This window comes from Podarcis cretensis, assembly GCF_951804945.1.
Source record: "Podarcis cretensis genome assembly, chromosome: 2".
NCBI lineage: Eukaryota > Metazoa > Chordata > Lepidosauria > Squamata > Lacertidae > Podarcis > Podarcis cretensis.
This window is the reverse complement of record NC_137171.1, coordinates 61,255,017-61,276,477: the sequence shown is the minus strand read 5'-3', so window position 1 is coordinate 61,276,477 and position 21,461 is coordinate 61,255,017. Positions and strand designations below refer to the sequence as shown.

Below are 21,461 nucleotides of genomic sequence, written 5' to 3'. Positions count from 1 at the left end.
TTCCTGAGACAAGATTATACCTGAAAGAGTAGTAAGGAAAGGGTGTGTGGTGACTGGTGATGCCTGATATCTGTTCCTAGAAGAGAGTTGTCACCATTAAATATAAACCATTGAATGGAGACCATTTAGAAATATGTTACGTTTTAAAAAGATGGAAAACGTTGCAAGCAGTCCCCAGATGTTATCAATTACGCATGAAAGCAGTCTGCATTTAGAAGCATTCATGTTATGAAATATGTTCATGCCCCAGTTTCTCAAATGCGTTGTATCCCTTGGGGAAACTGAGCTCCAGTCGCTCAGCAGGATCATCAAGTAATCAGATTATGGTACTAACTGTTTGTGATTCTCTCTCTCTCTCTCTCTCTCTCTCTCTCACACACACACACACACACACACACACAAATGTTAATGATTCTGGATGTTTAGGACATTTATTTGGCTCCTCGGTCCTTCTGTTTTCTCTTCCAATTCCTGGGACCTTTCCTGTGACACCACCTGGCCTCAATTATCTTTACTTCCTTAACTTGAGCAATATCTTTTCTTTAGCCTCAGTGATAGACTTTATTTCCTAAAGTTGTTTCCTGGTTTATATGGGAGGATACATTATTTCAGATTACATGTTCTGTGGTGGCAGTAAAGAAAAAACAATCAGCAGCTGCTAATGCCTCTGAAAGAAGGAGTTGTCTTAAGAGGGGTTTTTTTAGAGACAGGGTAATAATTTAATTAAAATGGAAATTGCATAATTTTCTTTGAGCGCATCCTGTTCTGAAACTATGCATTAAGCTTGAGTAGTACCAGCTTAATGCATCTATTCTGTTTGACAACATCTTTCTCGTGGAAAAACATGGTGCCAGTATTCTTTTCCCAGTTCAAAATTACAGTTATTTTTAAAGAATTAGCTCAGACTTTCCCAAAATGTATTTCTTTTAATTTAACTGAAACTGAAACAATTATGTTTGAATCTGTTTCATCAATCATGCATTTTGCATGATCTGCTTGCATACAATTCCCCAAGCATTTTCAGTTGCTTTCAAAGCAAAACAAATGAAATTCAGGTTCGTAAATTTTCAAGAAGACAGTGGTGAAGGACAAAAGTATGCTTTAAAAAAAAAAAAATTAAATTATTATTATTTTTAATATCCATTTTTCCCATCCTGAAGGAACCATTCAAAGTGCTTAACAAGCAAGCAAAACACACACCAAAAAAATAATAATGTCTTAATTAAAATGCATGAGCAACCCAAACAGACTTAAGACCATCAAAAACAGAAAAGTCAAAAGACTAGAACTAGGGTTGCCATATATCCATAATTTCCCTAGACATATCTGGAATACTGCAGTCAGCAGCAGTGTCTGGGCATAAATCAGAAAAAAAAAAATGTCCAGGAAAATCTGGGTGTATGGCAACCGATGTTGACAGTGCCATTTTTGCTGATTCTGCATAAAAATAGCTCAAAAACGGCAAATTCTTTTTGGCGATTTTGCCAAAAAAGTTCGACTCTGGGCAAAAAACATCCCATCTTTGTAGTCCAGCTTCCTTGTTTTCACAGTGGTGAACCAGATGCTTCTGAGAACCCCACTAGCAGGACATGAAAGCAGCGACTCTCCACTGTTTTTGTATCTCAGAACAGTGCTTCAGAACACGAAATTAAGTGTCTTCTGCTGAAATTTGATAGGGCTTTTTAATGAGACTGAATTTCTGGTTGAAGCATACAGCATTTGCAACAAATGGAGAGGAGTGTTGCTGTACTGTTGTTTTGCAAAACTCGGTACTCGGTCAAGTTCCACAGTTTGTCCTGTTGCCGACTAGCTTTTACTGAATTTTGATAAATATGCCTGCACACAGAAACAAGCAAGGAGCTGATAATAAATATACCACATGTATCAGTTCTTGACAGTTACTGCAGTATACTTAATAAAAGTAAAAAGAAATGGGGAAACTGTTTAGAATGGGTATTTAAAAAACTAGCAATGCTACCATTGTTATCTATGTACTAAATCAAATCAAAATGAATGTACAAGACATTTACTAGGAAACAAGATAATCAGTGTATGCAAAAATACATTCAGGGGGAACAGTGAAGTATTTGCAACCCATAGCTATGTATTTCCAAAAAGTCAGTGATATATTGGGCATTCACTATGATTGAAATTCCTTCTCCCAGTTCTCTAGAGGAGCCTTCCCCAACCTGGTGCCCTCCAGACATATTTGGAGTACATCATCCCTGGTCTTTGACCATGCCGGCCACTGCTGATAAGGATAGGAGCCCACAGCATCTGAAGAACACAAAGTTGAGGAAAGCTGCCCTAGAATAAAGCAGTTGCTGCCCTCTGTTGTTTTAGTGTTGTTCAGAACAAGAACCAAGGTTCTGCTATGCTGTCGAGAGTCCTCTCTGTTGTCAAAGTAGTTAGAAATAGGATGTGGAAAGAAAGTGGGTTCTACTCTCATTAAGTCATGCAACCGTTTTACTTAAAATCATGACCATTTGTTTCCAAGAGTGTTGCAGATTGTCTTTGCTCAGCCCTGGGCAACATGAGTTGTTTTCTACAAAAACAACTTAATTTTTTTCAAATTTCTTTTCCAAGAGGTGCTTCTTATTTGGTGTTGCTAGCAGTTATACCAAAACAAATGCGTAGATCTCGCATGTTGATCTGTCCTTCAGCTAAGATTTTAATCGTTCGTGTACTCAACTAAAACAATTTACATGCAGTTCAATGAGACTTGCCTCAGGACAGAGGATGAGGATATGAAAATGTTACATCTGTGTTGCAGATGCTACATGCAACTTACGACTTTGCAGACAACCCTCAACCAAACTCATGGAAGCACTGGTAGTTCTTCCATGGTAGTAGACAGTTCCCTCCCCCCTCCCCCATCCTTTTATCGAACAGGGGAGCAATGCTTCTGGTATCCTGTTCTGTAATCTGGTCCACATTCCACGTCTAACTTAATTACATTTTAGGACTAAATTGCTTGACTCCAGGGTATTTATATGCTGTTGGCAGGGGGGGACAATATTTGATACATGTAATGATACTATATGAATTAGATTTTTTTTTAATCCCATTTGATTTTTCTTTCTTTTATGAGGAAGATGAGCTTTACAGAAAGCACCCATAACCATATACAGAAATTATCCCCTTTCTAGTACATCAAGCAGATGAATTGAGTTTACTTGGCTGTCAGGCATTAGCCTTATCCAAACGGGTTGACTGGCAAAGCAGTCAGGCTCATGCTTTTCTATATTTAAACCACTTGTAAGTATGTACAGTAACTCAAGTTACACTTTATTTTAGGGCTTAACATACTTGGATAGAAATGAGATTTACTGTGGCTGACAGGTTGGCATCCAGCCCTGTGAATGGTTTTACAGTTTAGCTCAAATCTCAAATACAAAGATCATGTAGTAGAATCCTAGGAATGCTTACTCTGAAGTAAGTACCACTGTATTCAATGGGGCTTGCTTTCAAGTAAGCTTATTTAGAATTTCAGCTTCATATAGTTAAACAGACACTCGGGTCACTTTCAAAATCCTAATATGAGAGTAGAAAAGTTTGAAAATTGAATATTTAAACATCTCTACTCAAAATGGAAAACATGAACTTCCAAATGGTTAAGGTATGCCAGCATTAGAAAGCTGGAATTTGTCTAGATTCTTCCTTAGTGGGTATAAATATCAGTTGCCAGGGAACACACGTGCCTATAAAATCACCGTTGCTGAAGTGATAGCAATTCTTGCCCTTTAAAGAAATGTTGAAAAATATCTTAACTATGTCCTGTGAAGCTGAGGAATTAGTAAGATTCCCCACCCACCACCACTGCCGTCATTATTTTGTAGTTCTGAAGTCTGTGATGCTGACCTAATGGAAAGCTGTACATTCTGATACCACCTATACAGCTATTGAACAATGCGTCTTAAATCTATTGTTGCTGTTCCATTTATTATTTCACCTTGTGATACCAATTCTTTGTTCCATACTGGGCTCCCTCTCATATATTATGCTGATTGAATCATTTTTCTCTACCATCATAACATTTGTCTTGACCTCTTTGTCTTTCCTGCCACACATTGACTAGATGGCTTTCCCTCGCCTCAGTCATGGATTTCTCTCTGACCAGCCTATTTTTAGCCGACGTATCCTTAAGGTAGAATCGCTTTTAATCTTCTGGCTTGCTGTGTTTTATTGTGAGGTTGCTTTTTAAACACTTTTCTAATTTATGATCTGATAATGCCTCCTTCATTTCCATTCTTTCGTTCTCCTGTTCTGTTCTTTTACAATCTAACAACCACCCCCCTACAGTTTTACATCATATACAAAATGGAGCAATTGCCATGAAAACTAGAATCTGAGTCCCCCCCCCCATTGCAAGAGTGCCAACAATAATAATAGAAACATTCACAGGTAAACATCAACTAATGAGACAATTTAAAGCAGTCATCCCATTAACTTTGAGCAAATTACTCAGCCTCATCGTGTTGACAGGATTTCACATATGCTTTCATGAAAGCAGATCTAACATTCTTTGTCATCTACACAATCAAAGTCATGATGAATGTCATGATGACTAGTAGACTTTCCCAAAGATAAATTCTTAAATCTAATTTTCCCCTGGCCAGAATTGCATTCTCTCAATTACAATATTGAGCCAGTTTCCCTGAAAATCTGAATCTAAGGATAGGTTAATAGAAAATTGTACAGTGTTTCTGTTCTCAGAAGCAGCAGAGCCCTCTTCAGGCATTAACATATTATTGCCTGAAAAAGGAACACTGAATAGAGTTGGGATGCACACTTTTAGCCCATCCGCCAGAGCCATGTGACTTTCAGACCATAGAATTGTTTACAGCGGACATCTGCATCTGGGTGCCTTATGCATTTAAAGGCTCCTTGTGCAAGTGGGAACGCTGATCATCTTGCTTGCGTAGATAGCCTTTACACAAGGCTCCCAAAGTATGCCATAAACACATAAAGAGCCAGAGCTGTTACATAGTTCCAGGAGCGAGACAAAACACATGTCCCTGAAGCCCTGTTAGTGTTTACCTCTAACGGGAAGCTGGCATCTATCTATCTATCAACTGGTGGGTTGCAACAGGAGCACTACCACCATGCAAATATATGATAAAATGTTAAGAAATGGGTCCCCAGATGCCAGATTGAGTTAAAAGTAGGTCCTGGGTCTAAAAAAGTAATCCTTGTATTCTGTGTTGAAAACTTTCAATAAAAATTCAGACAAATGATAGAGAGAGATAGATAGATAGATAGATAGATAGATAGATAGATAGATGATAGATAGATAGAAGACACCTGAGTTTAGAGTGACCTATCTAGGTTCACAACTATATGTACAGAGTTCCACACACAGTACAGAATACATAAGTGATATGGTCCCTGCACACAAGATTTGCTTAAAAACGGCAAATTTGTCAAGGACCATTCTTTCTGATTTATTGGATGCAGAGCATTTGAAGACTGACTCTGATTTTGAAATGTTGTACTTTCAGGATTATAGCTGGAGGATGCCTGCATATTTTGTGAATAAAAATATGTTGGTGTATAAAATAAATGATAATAAATAATAATATACTGAGAAATTTTATAGAGCTAGGTCCATTTGTTTTTATCTTGTACTCATATCATTGCTCAGTGAGGGAATTTTCTGAACTGGACCTTGGTAGTATGGCTTTCTGAACTGGAATGTAGAATGGCTTTCACTGTTAGGTTTTTGATTTATAGCAGGATGACTTTAAGTACAAGTCTGTCACTGGAGACATCCTGCCCAGATGTTATAAAGAGCTTTATAATCCACCCTTATCATGGGGGGTTTCAGTGCTGCTTCCATATGTTCAAGCAGACCAGTTCTAGATGCTGAGCTCTTCACCCCAACTTACCCACAGTAGATCATAACCCCAGGAACAGTAATGTTAATAGGCAGCCATGGTCATCTAAATGATAGATCTTGGAGACCTGGTGTCAATTCTCTGCTTTAGCCAGAAGCTCTCTGAAAGAAACCATTCTCTTGGCTTTAGTAAAAATGAAATAAGTGTGGCCTGCCTTAGAAAGAGGGTCTGTATGCTCTGTACATGAAATAAAGGTTAAGTGTAGAATTCATGATCAGAAATGAAATATCTGGCTATGCTTTGTTGCAAGTCCTTTTGGAAACTTGTTTAACATATAAAAAGCTGCTTGTCATTTAAGGATAAAAGTCTTCTTATTTGAAAACAGGAAATAAAAAGCTCTGCTGCTCACACAGTTGCATAATTCTGTAGATTGTGACCAGATTACTAGTGCACTTATTACATAATTGATATATTTATTATACAACCAACATTATATCTGTTTTGAGTCTTCTCTTGTGTTCACTAGATGTTGATAGTAAATGTGCGCGCTCCATGAGCATGGTGTGCAATGTATGCTAGCATTCTACATCTGTGTGTATTCTTGCTGTGACATCCAACCCTTTCTCCTTTATAATCAATGATTTGTGTTTTTTACAGAATGCATTAAAATGTTGTAAAAAAAAAATTCAGAAAGTTACTAGATTCCGCCTTCCCCCCAAGATAATAAATTAGGTATGATCTAAAGACACATGATGCAACAAATTTGCTGAAGCTAAGCAAGCCTGGATTTGGTCAATACCTGGATGGGAGAATACTTTTGAACCCTACATAAAAATCAATTCCATTTATGTCTGTGAAAGAAAGGCTGGATATAAATGTAATAATTACAGTAATTCTGGCATCTTCTAGATGCCAGAACTCTTAAGTTATCCATGTAAAAATAAACTGGAACGCTAATTTGGAGGCTTAGCATTTTTGAATATTTTAAAGATTTGCTTTACTATATGTATACTCAGATAAAGAATCTAGTTTTGCAAATGTTGTTTTACAAGCATAATCCGGGTGGTAGTTTTCTGTCTTACTTTCTCGCGTACTGTGGTATTTAAAGAACTGGGGTTCATTCTTTAGTTGCCTTACCTGTTTCTCATTGGAAGAGAAAAGACCTTTCACTAATCATTTCTCAAAACTGGTCGGTATCAGAAACACAATACGCCATTCTGTACAATGCAGGCACACAAATTGGGCACGGATGAGTTAGAAATACTAATTACCAATATTTGTAATTAGATGAATTGTTTGGAAGAATAAAACAAACACCAAGAAACCTCAGACATAAATTTCTTCTCTTTCAGTAAGTTTACGTACCATAGAAAGGTCAGTCAGTTTGCAGGCTCAAGGTTTTATCTTTAAACTCAAACATACTGATTCCCTGACCATGTGTCCTGTTTTCTTTCTTTCCTTCTCTCATTTTGCTATGCAGTGAGTTTGCAGCCACAGTCCACCCATAAGGACTTGTGTTTTTCTTTTCTTTTTCACATTGCGATGTTTTGTCTAAACTTCTTATAGGGGGATCAAGGTAATGATGGCGCTGCTGGTCCACCAGGTCCTCCTGGACAGCCGGGTGCAAGAGGGCCCCCTGGAGACACGGGAAAAGATGGCCCAAGGGGACCCCCAGGCCTTCCTGTAAGGCGTAGTTATTAGCTAAGATAACTGCTGAAAACTAAAATGCATGTTTTGCGGGGATATCCTGCTCATGAATGCATTTCAACTGTAACTTCCTGAGCCTAGAACTCAGATGTATCAAGGCGCTAGGTGGAGGATACAGGCATTTTTGAAGCAAAGAGTAAGAGCGAAGGGAAATCACTCTTCAATATCTTGAAACCAGAGGCAGAACTCATCTTCAAACTGTTTGCGTTGAGCAGGGATGATAATCTAGTCAACAAAGCTTTGTGGTGGCGGCTTGCCTTGGAATGGTTATCTTGCATTTTGCAATGAGCAGCTAATATTTTGACAATTCTGCTTGTAGATTCTAGCAATATGGCAGGCTTTGGGGTTTATCAACATTCGAGTTTCCCTTGCTGCTGCAGCAGCAATTTTTTGGCAGTGCCTATGGGATTGTTCTGTAGGGCAAGCGGTAGTTGTGTCATAAAAATGATCTTCACACTAGCCTTTTATTACCTAGCCATTCATACTCAATCCTTAGTCATTAAATTAATCACTAAATCCCCTACTGTTGAATTAGGAGACTTAACAGTCATTATCTACCAAGCAAAGATAACTGAGATGAGATACAGTTTATGTGTTCAATGTTAATCCATAATAAATAGAACCATAGCATACCTGTATGTATTTTCACTTTATTAATAACACTAATCTAAATCATCAAGACATGGCAACATTTCTACGTTCCCTAAGTCAATGAAATAACTGAAATAACGCAATCTCCTTAAGCTTCTCTTCTTCACTGTTGTGCTTTTTAGGTGGGAGGGGAGCGTTTTGAAAAAGTAATTTTAGAAATGTATTCATTGTCTCTTTATTTAAATAACTTAGATTTGTGTTTCTTTAGGGTGAGAAAGGAGAACCTGGAGAAGCTGGTATCATGGTTAGTATGCAATCTATGGTATCAAAACATATCCTAATGGATTGATTTCACATATTAAGCATGAGAAGCTTGCCTAGCCTACCTCAGATGTGTTCCTCTTCCTCTTTCTGCTCTATAATAGTTTTATACAGCTCCTTTCCTTGACTATGCTTTGGCCATCTAATCACTACCCCTAAATACATGACGTTGAGTTTAGAACAATTGTCAGGCTTAATTGTCTAGGGCTTTGAAACAGTCAGAGTCTTGCCTGTTTTTACGAGTCAGTTTTCTGTACTGCACCATCAGAAAAAATAAGGTGAGCCTCTTTCCCAAAGCACTTTTTCATTCTCTTCCGTCTTTTGTTGTCCTACAGACATTTCGCATATGCTCTTTTGTCAGGACCTATTTAGGTTATTTCTTTACATCGATATTGTTGTGTTTTTTAAATCGCTACATGCACTGACTGTCGTGCATGAGAACTACGAGTACCAAAACCTAGACTATCAAAAGACTTGCTGACCTCTTTTTAAGTGTCAGAACATTTGTAATAAGATACCATGCAAGCAAACTTAACTCCCAAGTGATATTTCGTTATAGGAGAAATACCCATTTCCACTTCTGCATCCTGTGCATGCTACTGCACGGATGACCCACTGCCCTTTCACAAGCCTTTCAAGGGTACTATATTTACAGCATCTTGACATAAAAGATCACAGGCCATGAGTGGGGGAAAAAAATATTTTTATTTTTATTTATTAAATTTATATACCACTCTTCATTCAAGGATCACAGCACAGTTTACAGTATAAACACACAAAAATACATAACATAATAACAAATAAAACAACACCTCCACACAGAGAGATTTTTAAAGGCCATAGGTTGTTTAATTAGGCAAAGGCCTGGAAGAAGAGGAATGTTTCCACATGGCTGCTAAACATATGTGGGTGGTTTGTGGTATATTCTCAGAAGCTCTCTTCACACTGTGTGCCCCCACTGTCCCCCACCCCACCACCAATAGGCTAGGATGAGTTGAAAGAACCCCCCAGAACAGCCTGTGAGCAGAGGGGAGGGAGATTGTTATAGCAGGCGAGCAGAACTGCTCGTGCTGACAGAGCAATCTCCTTAGCTCTAAGCTGAATTATTCCCATTGTGTTTTGAGGACCCACCCTATTCCTGTGACTGTAATTTGTTTTGACTGTTTTTCCTTACTGAATTAAAAAATGCTGAAATCCATCCTGAGACCTGCTGGTGAGGAAAGGGCATAGTGGGCAGGATTCAGCTAGTGAGTCCTGTCAGCACAAGGGCTTCTGTTTGTGCAGTGGGGCTTTCTCTCTCCCTACCCCAATAATTCACTTTTAAAGCTTGTGGTAAGGAATTCCATAGTTTTAACTATGCATTGTATGAAAAAGTGTTTCCTTTTTCTGAATCTTCCAACATTCAGCTTCGTTGGATGGCCTCAGGTATTGTGTTTCTATTTAAGTTTTGTGACTGGTTACACCCAACAGCCGTTTTATATAGGTGCCCAAGACACTTCCTCTAAATTGCAAATAAATCAACCTTTGGGCCCCAGAAAGACTGACAGCCCAGCAGCATTTTTAATGAGCTTGGCTGCGTATGTTTTTTGAAAACGGTACAATTTTATTTGTAACATTTCCTAGACATTGGAGAAAAAATGTTTTCATTCCTGATCTTTGTATGTCAAACATAACGTTCTTCGTTTATTTGTTTTGAAGGGTGAGCCTGGTATTCCAGGAGGAAAAGTAAGTTATTTATGTTTCTTTCTTTCAAATGCTATTTGCATTCAGACATCATGTTCCCAACCCTATCTATCTGTCTATCTATCATCTATCTATCTATCTATCTATCTATCTATTTCCACCTCACAACTCAGTTATCACAACAGAGTCACAAAATATCTCCAACTTGAAAGTAAAATAACATGGCAGTTAAAACTACTAAACACATTTAAAATAAGCATTTTTAAAACAAAAAAACAAAAAAACCAGCAATACAATAGCACAAAGCAACCCTCTGATCCAGAGCAGACTGTGGTTTGTTTCTTGCCCAGCACAGCAGCAGAATGAGCAAGGGAGGAGCAAAGCTCTTGAGATTTCAGTAGCATCCACCAACATCCCAAACTGCAGGGGAGTTGTGTAACTTTTGCATTGTAATCAGGGCTAATCACATGGGGCTCACCCATCCATGGATATGATAGATCAAACATTATTCACTCTGTGCTGTTGTATCCCTGAAGCTGATCCAGTACATGAAAGCTTCTGCCATAACAGTCTTTAAGGTGTAACAAGACTCTGCCATTCTTGCTGCAAGAAGTGATCACAGCTACCCCTCTAGAAACTGTCCAAATGGAGTGGTTTGCGAATATCTGGACTGGGCTTTTAAGAAACAAATATCTGTATATATTTCTCCAAGGCAGCTGAGTCAGGGGCAGGATATGTGTGTATTTATTTTGGATTGTGTTAGCTAAATATCCTTTTCCATATAAAGGACCTTAGAAGGGCCACCAAGTAGCTGTGGCCAAGTTGGAAAACACTTTATTATTAATGCATGCTGTTCAGAACTGCACATAACCTATGGCTACAGTATTTTTAGGAAGCACGTTTAAGGATTACATTTCAGTGTGTTCCACAGATAATGAGTGATGTCTTCATGATTTATCCACACTGCAAATAAGACTACTCTGAGCTAATAAATTAAAGCTCTCTCTCTCTGAACAGTTAGAAATTAAGTATTAGAAATTAAGTCCCAACTTCTGGATCAAAAATATTTGGCAGTTGCTTTTCTGGTTAGGCTTACAGTGTGAACTGTTGAGCTTCTGCCAGCATTGACCCTGGGAAACTTAATGCACTTTTGTATTTCAGTGTCACCTATGTGTGTTCTATTTCATCAGGGTGATGCTGGAATCCCAGGAGAACCAGGGATTCAAGGGCCAAAGGTAAACTTCCTTTTTGTAGCTCCCCGCCCCCAATCATATATATTATGGGTAACAAAGTAGAATCAATGCAGTATTGGCATACAGGCTGATCATATTAAATTTCAATCCTAAATATATTTGGTGATTGAGAGTCATATTCTACACTACACAGAGCAAACTGAATCAGAAATTAAAGATTGTTTTTCCCTTTCACTGTGGTCCTATGGGGCTCAACCATTCTTAAAGAATAACTTGAATAGCCATCAGAACAGCTGTACCATGTTTAAAGACTGTCATTTAGAGCCTGACTTCTTTTTGAAGGATGCTCAATATTTGGACTTTGGGGTGAAAGCAAGATTGTAATGTTCACCTTAATTTGTATTAATCTCAGGGAGAACAAGGAAGTATTGGGCCCATAGGTGAGAAGGGCAATGAAGGACTACCAGGGCCAAAGGTAAGCATCTTCTTGAATGGTACAGTAAAACTGATGAACACCCTTCTTAGAAAATGAGAGTGTTCTTTGCACTTCTTTTGAACGCTACAGGGAAAACAAGGAAGCGTTGGCCCAATGGGAGACAAAGGCATAGACGGTAAACCAGGGCCAAAGGTAAGCAGCGCATGGGAAAGCATAAAAAGACTGGCACTTGCCTTGCTCAAAAACTAAGAGTTTTCCACTCCACCTTTTTTAAACACTACAGGGAGAACCTGGAAGCCCTGGCCCAATGGGAGACAAAGGCATAGATGGTCTACCAGGGCCAAAGGTAAGTGGTGCATGGGAAAGAATAGTAAGACTAGCACCTGGCCTGCTTAAAAGCAGAGAGTTTTCCACTGCACCTCTTTCAAACATTACAGGGAGAACCAGGAAGTGTTGGCCCAATGGGAGAAAAAGGAATAGATGGTCTACCAGGGCCAAAGGTAAGCATCTTCTTGAATGGTACAGTAAAACTGATGAACACCCTTCTTAGAAAATGAGTGTGTTCTTTGCACTTCTTTTGAATGCTACAGGGAAAACAAGGAAGCGTTGGCCCAATGGGAGACAAAGGAATAGATGGTCTTCCAGGGCCAAAGGTAAGGAACACATGGGAATGGATAAAAGACTAGCACATGTCTTGTTCAGAAACTGAAAATTTTCCATTGCACCTCTTATAAACACTCCAGGGAGAACCAGGAAGTGTCGGCCCAATGGGAGACAAAGGAATAGATGGTCTTCCAGGGCCAAAGGTAAGCAGTGCATGGGAAAGAATAAAAATAGCTAGTGCTTGCCTTGGTGAGAAACTGAGAGTTTTCCATTGCACCTTCTTAAAACACTACAGGGAGAAGCAGGAAGTCCTGGCCCAGTAGGGGAGAGAGGCATAGATGGTCTACCAGGGCCAAAGGTAAGCAGTGCATGAGAAAGGATAAAAAGGCTAGCACTTTCCTTGGTGAGCAACTGAGAGTTGTCCATTGCACCTTTTTAAAAACACTATAGGGAGAAGCAGGAAGTCCTGGCCCAGTAGGGGAGAGAGGCATAGATGGTCTACCAGGGCCAAAGGTAAGCAGTGCATGAGAAAGGATAAAAAGGCTAGCACTTTCCTTGGTGAGCAACTGAGAGTTGTCCATTGCACCTCTTTTAAACACTACAGGGAGAAGCAGGAAGTCCTGGCCCAGTAGGGGAAAGAGGCATAGATGGTCTACCAGGGCCAGTGGTAAGGAGCACATGGGAGTTGATAAAAGACTAGCACATGTCTTGTTAAGAAACAGAGTTTTCCATTGCACCTTTTTAAAAACACTATAGGGAGAAGCAGGAAGTCCTGGCCCAGTAGGGGAGAGAGGCATAGATGGTCTACCAGGGGCAAAGGTAAGCAGTGCATGGGAAAGAATGCTAAGATTAGCACAATCCATGCTTAGAAACTTAGAGTTTCCTATTGCACCTCTTTCAAATAATACAGGGAGAACCAGGAAACATTGGCCCTGTGGGAAAAAGAGGCATGAGTGGTCTACCAGGGCCAAAGGTGGGTATTACATGGGAAAGGATAACAAGATCCTAAGCACATAGCCTGCTAAGAAACCAAGAGTTTTCCATTCTCCCTCTTTCAAAATTTACAGGGAAACCGGGGAAGCATTGGCCCAACAGGGGAGAGAGGCATGGATGGGCTACCAGGGCCAAAGGTAAGCAGTGCATGGGAATGACGGCTAAGATTTAGCACATGCCCTGCTTGAAAACTTAAAGTCTTCCATTGCACCTCTTTCAAACACTACAGGGAAATCCAGGAAGCATTGGTCAGACTGGGGAAAAAGGCATAAAAGGGCAACCAGGAGCAAGGGTAAGCAGCACATCAGAAAATATACTAAGACTTGATGATACCTGCTCAGAAACTGAGAGTTCCATTGCCCTTCCTTAAACACCACAGGGAAAACGAGGAAGCGCTGGCTCAGTGGGAGAGAGAGGCATAGATGGGCTACCAGGGCCTAAGGTAAGCAGTGCATGGAGAAGAATGCTAAGATTAGCATATGCCCTGCTTACCAACTGAGAGTTTTCCACTGCATCTCTTTCAAACATCATAGGGAGAACCTGGAAGCATTGGCCCAGCGGGAGAGAAAGGCTTAGATGGTCTAGCAGGGCCGAAGGTAAGCAGAGCACGGGAAAGATTGTCAGATTGTTTAGTTCATTTAAGTTTATGTATATGGCACCTTTGCACAGTGAGCTGTTCCTAAAGCAGCTTACAACAATGTCCCCTTTTCCTATTAAACTGCAAAACATTGATTGGGGAGAAGGCAGTTTTGTAAACACAACAACAATTCAGCAAGAAACATAGAATATACTGTCTTCAATATTACAAAAATATACTCTAGACCTAACGCCTAAGTACAGAACAAAATGAAAGTTAACAGACAATAAATACAGTACAGCAGAATAATGGTCTTTTAACTAGATGCTTCACATCTGGCTTCCTCATCTGTCCTCCAGAAGAGGCTGACAGAAACAGAGGGCAGTGCTGAGGAGGGCAGTGGTGGTGAGTCTTCTTACCCAGCCTCCCAGATGTCCAGCTGCTTGTACTGGTCTTATTGCCCTGCTTAAAAAATGAGACTTTTCCATTTCACCTCTTTCAAACATTGCAGGGTGAACCAGGAAGCCCTGGTCCAATAGGAGAGAAAGGCATAGATGGTCTACCAGGGCCAAAGGTAAGCAGCGCATGGGAAAGGATAGTAAGATTAGCGCATGCCCTGATTAGAAACTGCATTTTCCATTGCACCTCTTTCAAATATTACAGGGAGAACCAGGAGGCAATGGCTCAGTAGGAGACAAATGCATTGATGGGCTACCAGGGCCAAAGGTAAGCAGCATATGGAAAAGGATAGTGAGGTTAGGCATCACTCATATCAATGCAAGCATATCTGCTTGCTTAACAAAACAATCTCTCCTCTCCTACCCTGCCCCCACTGATCTGGGGGTTCTCCCACCCACTCCAGCCAATGACAGGGCACAGGGGGAGGAGAGGGAAGGAAATTGTGCTAGTAGAATGCCTTGTGTGGGCTTCTGCTAGCAGAATCTGGATCCAGCCCTGGAAGTTTTCCATTGCACCTCTTTCAAACATTTCAGGGAGAACCCGGAAGCCCTGGCCCGACAGGAGACAAAGGCATAGATGGTCTACCAGGGCCAAAGGTAAGTGGCGCGTGGGAAAGAATAGTAAGACTAGCACCTGGCCTGCTTAGAAACTGAGAGTTTTCCATTGCACCTCTCTCAAACATTACAGGGAGACCCAGGAAGTGTTGGCCCAACAGGAGAGAAAGGTACAGATGGCCTTCCAGGGCCAAAGGTAAGTATCACATTGGAAAGGATAGTGAGACTAGCACCTGGCCTGCTTAGAAACTGAGAGTTTTCCATTGCACCTCCTTCAAACATTACAGGGAGAACCAGGAAGTGTTGGCCCAATAGGAGTGAATGGAATAAATGGTCTACCAGGGCCAAAGGTAAGTATCAAATGGGAAGGATAGTAAGGTCTGGATACGAACATGCAAAATGCTTCATTTGCAATGAAATTGCAACTTGCATTTACAGCAGCATCCCCTCACATCTAATGGGATGTTTCACTGCCATGCTCTCCAACATTCAGGAGCAGCTTATCAGACATTTGAAGAAAATTTTTGTAGCTGAAAAATTACACATATAGAAGACTTCCCTTGGATCATAGCCCAAGACTAGTATTAACCCTGCTTGGTAACGGAGAGCAAAATGAAACATGGTAATCAAATGTATGCATCAAAACACAAGTGGTCATTTTTGTTTGAGGAAGATGACAATTTTGGATCAGAGAGGTGTTGGGAGGGTCCTGCTTAATCTGCTCCCCAACTGCTTCTTTTCTTATGTAACTCCTTCCCCTCCCAAGCCTCTTCTTTTCCATATGATTCTCGATGTATGCTTTACTTTTGGAACACGCACAAGACATGAATGGTGCAGAGCAGGGTATTTGCATGCTTACTGTGAAATGGCGAGGTCCAGGTTCACACGAAATTCCGTTTCATGTTGAATTGGTGAGACAGCTTGAGCCCTTTTGTCTATGTGATGGCGAATGCTGAAAAGCAGGGCAGCTAGTGTGGTTTAAAGAGCTGTATGCACTTGGATTTCCACATGGGAGGATGGCGATGGAATGAGCCTTGGCTGGTATTGGCACATAGCTATCAGAAATTGCTAGTGTGCTAGCAGGGCTTCTGGTGCTGCACATCCAACTTCCCATACCTAATGACTTCAAACCCTGGCTCTTTGAATGTTTTATCCTGCACTTATGGAGCTCTGTCCTCCACAACAGGCATCATTAAATTATAACAAAAACTGCCAAATTAAGGCAAATTAAGATAGAACATTCATTTTCTCTGCTAATATAGGATAAAAAACAATACTGCATTAATTTTTTTTGGAAAAAAATGTAGAATCATTCTAACATAAAGACATGCAGAGTAAAAAAAAAACACACACGCACACAAACCTGAATCTGCTAATTAATTTAATGCATAGCAATTCAATAATTTGATTACCAGTACAGGAAATGACAATGGAGTGTACAAATTTTATAAGTCCCTACAGCAAACGACATTATTTCATAGATGGCATGTTTATATGCTCTGGTAACAGGAAGAAGCAAATAGGTTAGTTTTGAAATACTGTATCATGAAAACAGGATGGAATGTAAAATAGCATAAGTATCTTTGTTTCGCATGATCAGCATAACATTAGCCCAAGGAAAATAGAGAACTGAAATATTTTCAAGAGTTGCGAGTCCTTTTCCAAAAAAAAAAAGAGAGAGAGAGAGAGAGAGAGAAGAGGAGTTTGGATTTGATATCCCGCTTTATTACTACCCTAAGGAGTCTCAAAGCAGCTCACAATCTCCTTTTCCCTTCCTCCCCCACAATAAGCACTCTGTGAGGTGACTGGCGCTGAGAGACTTCAGAGAAGTGTGACTAGCCCAAGGTCACCCAGCAGCCGCATGTGGAGGAGCCGAGATGCGAACCCGGTTCACCAGATTACAAGTCCACCGCTCTTAACCACTACACCACACTGTATCTGTAATCAGCCTCTTCTAGGGCATTGTATCATATGAGCTGCAGGTTTCTTTATTACCTGAAGATTTTCTGTTCCATGGGTCACCAATGCAGTGTCCAACATAGAGGGATTTTTGTGGGGAGGATCTTTCTGGAGATTGCAGCTGGGGTGCTCTTGCTTCCACTGCCCACCCCCAAAAAATAGGCTTGAGGGGGGGAAATTGAAATTTCTTCAGATTGCAACTGTGCCCACAAACCCAAAAGGGGTGCTGACCCCTATTCTATTCTGAATGTCAGGCTCAAAGCAAAATGAAGACCTATAGATGAAATATAAATAAATTATAATCTCCATTTAAGAAGGATGCCTAGTCTAGACTTGAGTTAAAAGTGTATTTGCATTTAACCTGCAAATGTTTTGCAATGCAAATTGCTTTGGGGGGTTATTGATAATTAGTAATGTCAGAGCTAATATGGAGAAAGAATCTAACCCTTTCTTCCTCTGCTGAGGGGCTGAGAAAATCACCTTTGATAATCCCTATTTGATTCATAGAATCCTAGAATTGTAGAGTTGGAAGGGACCCTAAGGATCATCTAGTCCAACCCCTTGCAATGCAGGAATATGCAGCTGGCCCATACGGGGATCGCACTTGCAAACTTGGCGTTATCAGCACCAGGCTCTAACCAACTGAGCTCCTTTGAAATCAAATACCAGATACAGAAAAGGATTGTTTTCCCTGGACTACAGCAGAATTAAATTCCCTCTCCATATTGCCTCTGGTAATTATCCTGCCCACCAAGCAATTACAATTTGCATTTTTAAAAACCTGCCATGATGCACACAGAGCTGCATTACTGTAGGAACAGCAAGTCTCATTTAAGCCTCCTACTTTTTCAGTCTTCCAGGAAAGAAGATAGGTATGATATGAAATAATAAAACAGTAAACTGGCCAGCTGCATTGAGCTAGATGCCCCTGACATATGACCATAATGGTGAGACCTTTCTTGCTTTCTGAAGCACCCACCCAGCCGAACTTATTAGCTTTTCCCCACTGAAGGAGGAAGTGGAGCAAGCCAGCAGAGAGGGGGCAAAAATGTATGGCTTGAACCAGTATTCATTGGTATGCTTCTCTGTTCGATCAGTTAGGAAGATGGGAAAAGAGTGTTCTTTTAATTGCCTCTTTGTTCATTCCATGATAAAACATTTTAGAATTGATTATGTAATTTTTCATGAGTCTCCGTCTTGAAGTGGAGAAAAGGAAACATTTGTTTGTGCTACATCCATTTAAACAAGTTGCTAATCCTTTGGAGCGGATCTGTATTTCATGAAGTCTGCATCAAACTTAGCTTCCTCTTTATTAGGTTATAGCTCTTTTTATGCTGGAAAACTGAAGAACGTGAGGTTCAGAATACCTACAGTAAATGTGGCAACTATCTTAATTTATAAAGATTTGACGTGCTAGAGTGTCTTTTTGCTACTTGCCATGTTAATTTTTCATAAACTACAGAGATTACAAGAAGAAATATTTGACAGTGTAAACAATGCAAGCACAAAATACAATATGTGAAAGCAAAAGTATAATCATGACATGATTAATTTTATATGCCAGGCTAATTTCTTGTTCAAAAGTTAGTTGGTTTTGCAGCAGTGTGGTGTGCATATTGTTACACTAAAACCTGCAGGGCAGTTTTATTATCTTGTATCTGATTTGGCTGATTTGTTTTGCAGCTGGATTGTGTGAAGGTCTTTTAAGCCTGCTATTGCTTATGCTGTGCTCCTCAAGACACATAGATATGTGACGTATCTTGTCTCTGAATCAATATTTTAGAGTAACAAACATTTATTTTCAGGGTGAACCTGGTGAAAGAGGAGCAGATGGACACATTGGGCCAAGGGTATGAATTACTTTTGTTCTTTCTTTAGCTCCCTAAAATAAACACTCAAGCTGAAAGAATACACTGTGAGATTTGTGGAAGATAAATTAACTATGCAAAAGCTAGGGATTTTCCCCGTTGGCAATAATACAATCAGTATAAATATTCTGGAGTAGAAAATAGTTTCCTTGAATTTCAGTCTTTGACATTTGTGTGTGGACTTATAAAATGGGTTGGGTACTAGTTTTGACTTTTATAGGCCATTGAAAACCTCAAAGGGAGGTTCCATGTGCTATGACATCTCTGCCTTCCATATAGAAGTGCATTCGAATCATTTTGCCCCAGGACCTACGTCATGAATCATTGTCAGGGACTGGCAGTTCCCTGATTGCAGAGAGAAGAGGGCAGGAGACTGATCCAGGAGGAGGGGGCAGTTATTTATGGTGTTTGGCTCCACCTGCGAGGCTGGAGCCGGGGGGGGGGGCTGGGCGCTTAAGAGAAAAGGTCCAACAGAAATGGAGGTGGGTGCAAGATGTGTGAAGAGACAGTAAGATTTAGACTGCAGCCCTAGACACACTTAACTGGGTGGTTCCATCATTGAACTCAAAGGGGATTTACTACTGAGTAGACCTACATAGAGAATTGCACTGTTTGGCTGCAGCCCTATAGCTGCTTTCCTTTGAATAAGCTCTTTTGGAATCTGACTTCTTATTTACTCCTGAGTAGACAAGCATAGGATTGTTGTGCCAAAGCATAGAGGAATAAAAATATTTTCATAGCTCATGACATTGAGGGTGTGCTTGGAGGATTTCCCTGGTGGAGGAATTCCGTAGTTGTGCTGCTACTACTGCAAAAGCATCTGCCAAGGTTATCTTAACTAATGATGGCTCTAAGAGTAGGACCTCCAGTACCCAATGGGCCTTAATGGGACTGTCACAGCATAGGTGGTTTATTCCACTTTCATCCAGTGAACAGTTATTATCTAGACTGTAGCAATTAAAGCACCGTATTTAAGTATGAAACTAGAATTTACTGTGACTTCTTAATAGCATGTGAAAAGCAGAAAATTATTTCTATTCCCATAAAGTTTACAATTACCTTTTCTTTTCTTTGTAGGGTCCTCCAGGCCTGAAAGGAGAACAGGGTGATACAGTAGTAATTGACTACGATGGTAGAATCTTGGAAGCTCTCAAGGTAACCTTTATGATAATAATGTAATAATTATACAATTTGCTTGAGCCCTGATACATCAGACCAAAGGGTGATTTGGCTCAGTGGCCTGTTTCCCACCTTTGGAAAGCCTACAAAGGACATGATGGCAAGATTGATACTCAAATAAGAATCAAAAGTCCAACATACAAGCCAGTTTGAGGAATTTGGGCATGGTCCACAGAAGCCATAGCAAACTGTCCATGTTGCCAGAGCTTTTTGCTACAACTCCATCACCAAATCTGTCATCAAAAGCAAGGGACAATCAAGGGCAATGGACCTTGAAAGAGAAATGTTATGACAAGGTTGGATGGTCTGGAAGGAGGTGAGAATCAAATGTGGAATCCCTTATACAGTTCATGCTAGGCTAGTGCAATAATTTGTGCCTATAGTGGTATCTATGTTGTTTCTGAATAGGTCAAAAGCAGCTAAGCTGTTCAGTGTGGTGACCATCAAAACTGTTTTTAGAAACCACTAGAAACAGCTGTAGGCAAATTCAGGCACATCTGGTGGGAGTGACTCACAAATGAAATAAGCAGCTCTTTGTTACTTAGCAGGTTGTAACTTCCATAATGACTGCAAGGAGACTGATTGGGGTAGAATTTCAGTTTGTCCTTTCAGATCAAATGGGGGGGAGTTTATATAATAATGTTCTCAACAATAAAAAATGTTTAGATGACGGTCTTTTCAATTGGAAAAGTATTTGAATAGCATAAATATTTAATTCTTAATACATTTGAAAACTATTCTAACTGTTTTATAACAGGCTGCAGGGAAACTCAGATTGACGGTAAAATTGTTATGTGCCAGATGCCTGTGTGGATTTTTTTTTTTAATGGCCTAGCATGTGGCTTTTCTGCTTTAGATTTTTTGATCATGGTTCTCAGAAATTTTCTACCAAACATTTGATTTCTGTTAACAAAATAATGACATAATCCCTTAGGTTGAATCATTGGCAGCATGATGTCAGACACAGTGATAATCAAGTAATGAATGTGTTTAATTGCTTTGTTTCATAGTAATGAATGTGTTTAATTGCTTTGTTTCATAGTTTCTGGCTTGCTTCTTTAAAATTGCATTAGGCATTATTTTGAAAACATGCTTCACATTTCATGTTGAAATCAGTGGGTTTTAAGAGTGCTTACGTTTGGCTCACTATTCCCATCATTATTACATTAAGATGGCAGAACTCCCAAGGGGAGTTGTCCTCTTCCCAGCTAGGTGTTGCTCTAGTCATCTGCAGGGGAAACTGTAGCTGTGCTCTAATGGTTGAGAATTCTGAAGACTCCTTTGGAGACAGGCAGAAAAAGCAGCAGGGGGTCATTGAGCCACTTCCCACTTTTCTCTATTGTTTCTGATCATCCCCTTCCTAGCCTCTTGGGGAAATTATCTGCATTATGGAAGATGGATTTAAATTGGAAACTAGATGACCTGCTAACCGTAGATTTTGTTGCCAGTTGTTTTTCATCTCTGTTAATTCAAAATGTTTGTATTAACAGCAGTTAACAGA

The 21,461-nt window shown here is 40.0% G+C and overlaps 1 protein-coding gene across 50 annotated transcripts in view; it reads left to right on the top strand.

Moving 5' to 3' along the window:
• Positions 1-21,461, top strand: part of COL23A1 (collagen type XXIII alpha 1 chain) — a 311,553-nt gene that overhangs the window by 267,443 nt on the left and 22,649 nt on the right. For 4 of the 50 annotated variants that reach the window (XM_079967520.1, XM_079967522.1, XM_079967513.1 and 1 more), the window contains exons 1-28: positions 4,064-4,147; positions 7,404-7,520; positions 8,404-8,439; positions 10,155-10,181; positions 11,330-11,374; positions 11,745-11,807; positions 11,898-11,960; positions 12,052-12,114; positions 12,206-12,268; positions 12,359-12,421; positions 12,512-12,574; positions 12,667-12,729; positions 12,822-12,884; positions 12,976-13,038; positions 13,128-13,190; positions 13,282-13,344; positions 13,439-13,501; positions 13,594-13,656; positions 13,744-13,806; positions 13,898-13,960; positions 14,453-14,515; positions 14,605-14,667; positions 14,934-14,996; positions 15,088-15,150; positions 15,242-15,304; positions 18,719-18,763; positions 19,859-19,936; positions 20,718-20,741. In XM_079967520.1, coding sequence (XP_079823646.1) covers positions 4,079-4,147; positions 7,404-7,520; positions 8,404-8,439; positions 10,155-10,181; positions 11,330-11,374; positions 11,745-11,807; positions 11,898-11,960; positions 12,052-12,114; positions 12,206-12,268; positions 12,359-12,421; positions 12,512-12,574; positions 12,667-12,729; positions 12,822-12,884; positions 12,976-13,038; positions 13,128-13,190; positions 13,282-13,344; positions 13,439-13,501; positions 13,594-13,656; positions 13,744-13,806; positions 13,898-13,960; positions 14,453-14,515; positions 14,605-14,667; positions 14,934-14,996; positions 15,088-15,150; positions 15,242-15,304; positions 18,719-18,763; positions 19,859-19,936; positions 20,718-20,741 — 1,701 coding nt within the window. In that variant the 5' untranslated portion in view covers positions 4,064-4,078. Of the gene's footprint in view, positions 1-4,063; positions 4,148-7,403; positions 7,521-8,403; positions 8,440-10,154; positions 10,182-11,329; positions 11,375-11,744; positions 11,808-11,897; positions 11,961-12,051; positions 12,119-12,205; positions 12,269-12,358; positions 12,422-12,511; positions 12,575-12,666; positions 12,730-12,821; positions 12,885-12,975; positions 13,039-13,127; positions 13,191-13,281; positions 13,345-13,438; positions 13,502-13,593; positions 13,657-13,743; positions 13,807-13,897; positions 13,961-14,452; positions 14,516-14,604; positions 14,668-14,933; positions 14,997-15,087; positions 15,151-15,241; positions 15,305-18,718; positions 18,764-19,858; positions 19,937-20,717; positions 20,742-21,461 lie in introns of those variants that run through there. The other 46 variants (XM_079967524.1, XM_079967546.1, XM_079967516.1 and 43 more) reach the window with 46 other exon arrangements.